The following is a 4,434-nucleotide window of genomic DNA, read 5'->3' as shown; positions in this document are numbered from 1 at the left end:
GTTTGGATGAGAGGTTTCCCTCCGTGAGCCGAATGACCACATTCCTACTCGCTGGAAGGCTGGATAAACTAGTCGTGACGTCGGGAATGAGGAAGTGTCGGCAAGGAGTAGGGATCATGGATGTATAAGGATGGGTAGGGTCAGAGCCCTATAATATAAATCTATATATATATCTTATAATCTATCTATATGGCGCTGGGTAGGGTATCGAGAGAACAAATCAGTACCGGTAGCCAATTGGACGTTATCGGCGAAGTCCCTCCCTTTCCGGTGGAACTCATGGGACGGAAAAAATATGTATTTAAGGTGAGAGAAAACGTACCTTTCGATCCCGTTTGAATTGTGCAATGAATTACACATATGATGTTTGTCAATCTTATACAAATAATTTCCATGTCAAAAAAGTCAGTTTGTCGTAAAATTGTTGAAATATAAGACTATGAAAAATAGACAACTAGAAAGAATACAAATCCCAGAGTTGCGTAATGTCATACTTGTTTTCCTCCACTAAATATAAGAGGTAGCTAAGATAAGATAACTTTAAAAGATGCCTGTGTGCTTTGTGCCAGGTTGTAATCATACCAGCAATGGGTCTTGCTTGTTCTTTCGCTTCCCGTCTGATGACAGGACCAGGAGTGGCTGGATCAAGTTAGCTACCTAGCTAGTAGCAAGCACACTAGTTAGCATTAAAGCCTTAGCCTTGTCATTTGTATTAGCCTTAACATGAAGTAACCCAACATGCTAAACAGTGGTAGAGTAGTAGTCATATTTCGTGAACCCTTTGAAGAGTAGCCTACTGTCATACTGGTGTGATCATTCTATAATACACCGTTTAAGCCCGGGTGCCCCCGGGGAAGATATGCTAACGCTAACGCTACATTAGCATCGGCGATCTTTTCTACTTCATGCTATCTGCACAAATGGTAACATTGAATATTAAAAAGATCAGGCAATTCAGGGAGAATCGAAAGAAGGCATCACATTCTTCTGGACGTGTTTCATTGTGGTGATAGTGAGGGTGAGTCCTTAGGCTTGTTTGAGATGAGCTGCGGCCTTCCTCGAAAGTAGACGAGAATAGCCGATTGCAGCCGGGGGAGGTCTCCGCCTGAAGTCGGACAGCTCGGAGTCGGCTTCTTCTTCTTCTCACGGTTTTTGGCGGATTGCAAACAACTTTAAGGTGCATTCCGCCACCTACTGTACAAGAGTGTGTATCATCATATCATCCTATCACCACTTGTGGAATTATACCACTGTATTTACGTTGTTTTAAAAATTCTTCCAATCAATCCTGTTTTCACTCAAATACTAAGAATGGCCTTCCTGGTAGCTCTTAACCCCCTCACCTTCTGTTCCCAGTTACCCCCTGCTGAAAAGAAACAGCTTAGAGACCAATAAGGCTGGGTCTGAGCTGTCAGGGATAGCTGGTTTAGCTGGTTAAAAGCTGGGTTGTCACAGTGTTCTAGCTGGTCACCATTAGCTGGTCAGACTGGTATGATCTTGAGTAGAACTTTAACTGGGATTACTTGATGGTTAAAACTGGTCATAGTATGATGATTGAAACACTCTCACCCAATTGCTGTAGCTCAATGAACATCTATAATTTCAGATCAGAGCACCTACGTTACCAGAAAGGTACCAGAATGTATAGAATGTCCGTAAATAAATACTCATACATCAAATGATTAGAAGCAGGAAAATATTTTATAACACACAATGAACAATTAACACAGCATTTGAAAACATTTTCAAAACACCCATTACTTCATATTTTAAGCCAGTTTTCCTTCAACTGTTTCCAATCCGCTTTTTCACAAGGTCCTGTATTTTTTGTGAAATGAGAAACCGGCCAACTTCTCCCTCTCGGTCTTCTCCACGTTTTTGTGAATTTCAGCCATCCTCTGAAGGCACATCTTGAAAAGTGAAAGGGAAAAAACAGATTAACTTTTAGCTTTGTGTTATGATTACTTAAATATGTGCACTGCGAGACGAAAAAGAAACATTTAGCAAATTTAGTTTTTGACATTAAACTGGGATAGGGTTCTATTATATCCATGCAATACACCTTATTTTAAAAAAATTCTTAATTTACATTATTTAATTTCATATTCTGTTCTTGTAATATTCATGATTCTAATTATTTACCTGTATAGTACACTTTTTGCACACTTTTTTTTTTGATTGCAGAAGAACAGACTTTTCTACTACTGTAGCTGCTTCAGCATATGAGAATAAAACCTTTGAATCTTGAATCCAACACTTTTTTCAGGGAAAAAAATCCTAAATTGTAGGATAGTTTGGCCATAATAATGCTTTATGATTACATTTCTAGTTGAGAAGTGTATATTTTACTTTCAGAATCTACCTGTTTAGGGATCTACAGTATATGATAGATATATTACTTTACACCCAGAAGTATTATCATTCTTATGTCGATAATTGAGGGATATACGTATATTTATTAACACCATCTTTATACCAAAACCTCGAGTTGTGCCCTGCACCGGAAAATAAATGAAAGTTCCAACCGCAATATTATTATAAACTATACCAAACACCACACCTGCGTAACACATGGTGCCTTCTTATCTGAACATTTTTTAAGCGATTTGTAATATATTCTGTGTCGACTTGCAGCTAAATACAAAGATAACTCCCACTCTCGCCTACCATCTTTACCTTCGTAATGAGCCTTGGTAGAGACTAGTGTTTGAGTTCCATGGGGTCCATGTAACGGACTGAAGACATGTGTGTATTTCTGATGGTCTTGGCATGGTTCGATGTGGGAACTGGATAACTTGATGTGTGTCTGCCTGAGATTCACAAGTTCTTGATGTGATGGGGCTGTTGATCTCCTTTTCTGCAGCGATGAATAAAAGAATTACAGATGATATTTAATTGATGGTAACAACAATGAATATTAGTATAACTATTTATATAGCACTTACATAATTGCAAAGTGATTCTCACAACAATAATAAAGAACAAAAAATATCAACAATAAAAAACAAATGATTAGGAATGTTAAGAACAAAGAAAGAATAAACATTCTGAGAGGCCGACGACAACAAGGAAGAACTCAATGGCCTCTTATGACATCAATGAGCAGTCCCAATAGTGCTGTGTATAAAAGAAATATAATAGCTCCAGATCTCTATGTGTTGGATGATTTTTTTAGATGCGATGGGATATATAAAATAATTATTATATATATGATATATATATATAATATATATAATAATATAAGGGTTATATTCAACAGCAGCCCCTGTATCAAACAGAACCTAAAGTCCCACAGAAGGGGAAATTTGCAGCGTTACAGCAAGGAAAAGAGCCACAGACAGCTTAGTGTGCATATCGTACATGCGTTAAAAAAGTACTAATTTATAATATAATAAAAAAACAACACAACAATATGCTAAAAAAGTACAGTAAAGCATTCAAGTTGCTAAATTAACGTACACTGGAACTGAAAACAACTTACCCACTATTTAGGAAAGGCTCTTGATCTGGAGGGTTGAAGAGGACATCAAAGAGGTGTTGTCATGTAAAACCATTGGTAGATGTTGACACCTGAAGAAAGATTAAGGAAATAAGAGAAGACGGGGAAGGACAAACATCCTCTTAAGTAAAAGACCAAATCATGTCAAGCTTTAACCATGAGGCTTGTTTTTTCAGTCTTTACAATGCACAGGTTGGAAATTGCATCCAAAGGCTAAATTCAAACTCAATACCATAGAACCAAAGGTGCTTTGTTGGAGCAGGAGCGAGCAACCATCCGGCTCGGCCTTTTGCTGCATATAATCTCCTCGCCCTCTCACTGTTTCCAGTAGATTCTACGTGTCCAATAAAACTGAAACTCCCCAAAAAATAATATTTAAAAAAAAAGAGTTAAAAACAATAACTTTCTTTTTGGCATTGAAATAGGATTAGAATCTCACCTTTTTCCTGGATGTCAGGAAGGCCAGGAAAGTCGTTCCGCTTCAAGTCCGCAACCAGTCGATAGGGGGTTCAAATACAAAGCCTGAACGATGACAAGAGCGAGGACTTACATTTTACAATTATATTTTTAGATTCATACCAGCAGCAGTGTACACCTGGTACGACATGCAAGGAACAGATCAAATCCCCTGACAGACTACACACCTTTGGTGATTGTCCTCATCTGATAGGTTTCATTTTTTAGCAGCAAAAGTAACATTACTCAAGGGTATATGTCGGACCCAACTATTTACAGTATGTTTTGCATTCCTCACACAATGGTCTGTGTCATTGAGTATTAAAAAAACGTCCCACAATTTCAGGTAGATTAACACACATTTGTAAGAAAAGTTTTCAATGGAAGCACAAAAACCTCTTTGTTATTAGCTAGCTGCCACAACGACGCTGAAGTGGCTTCCGATTCGGCAGTTAAGGGGAAAGTTAAGGGAAATTTAA

The 4,434-nt window shown here is 38.0% G+C and overlaps 1 protein-coding gene across 1 annotated transcript in view; it reads right to left on the bottom strand.

Annotated features, from left to right (window-relative positions):
- Positions 1-3,953: 3,953 nt before the first annotated feature.
- Positions 3,954-4,434, bottom strand: part of xkrx (XK related X-linked) — a 13,186-nt gene continuing 12,705 nt past the window's right edge. The window contains exon 2 of the mRNA XM_010784569.1: positions 3,954-4,021. Within this exon, the coding sequence (XP_010782871.1) occupies positions 4,009-4,021 (13 nt within the window). The 3' untranslated portion in view covers positions 3,954-4,008. The remainder of the gene's footprint in view (positions 4,022-4,434) is intronic.

This window comes from Notothenia coriiceps, unplaced genomic scaffold (genome assembly GCF_000735185.1).
Source record: "Notothenia coriiceps isolate Sejong01 unplaced genomic scaffold, NC01 NC01_scaffold00026422, whole genome shotgun sequence".
Lineage (NCBI taxonomy): Eukaryota > Metazoa > Chordata > Actinopteri > Perciformes > Nototheniidae > Notothenia > Notothenia coriiceps.
The sequence above is the reverse complement of the archived record's forward strand: the minus strand, read 5'-3'. Positions and strand labels throughout refer to the sequence as shown.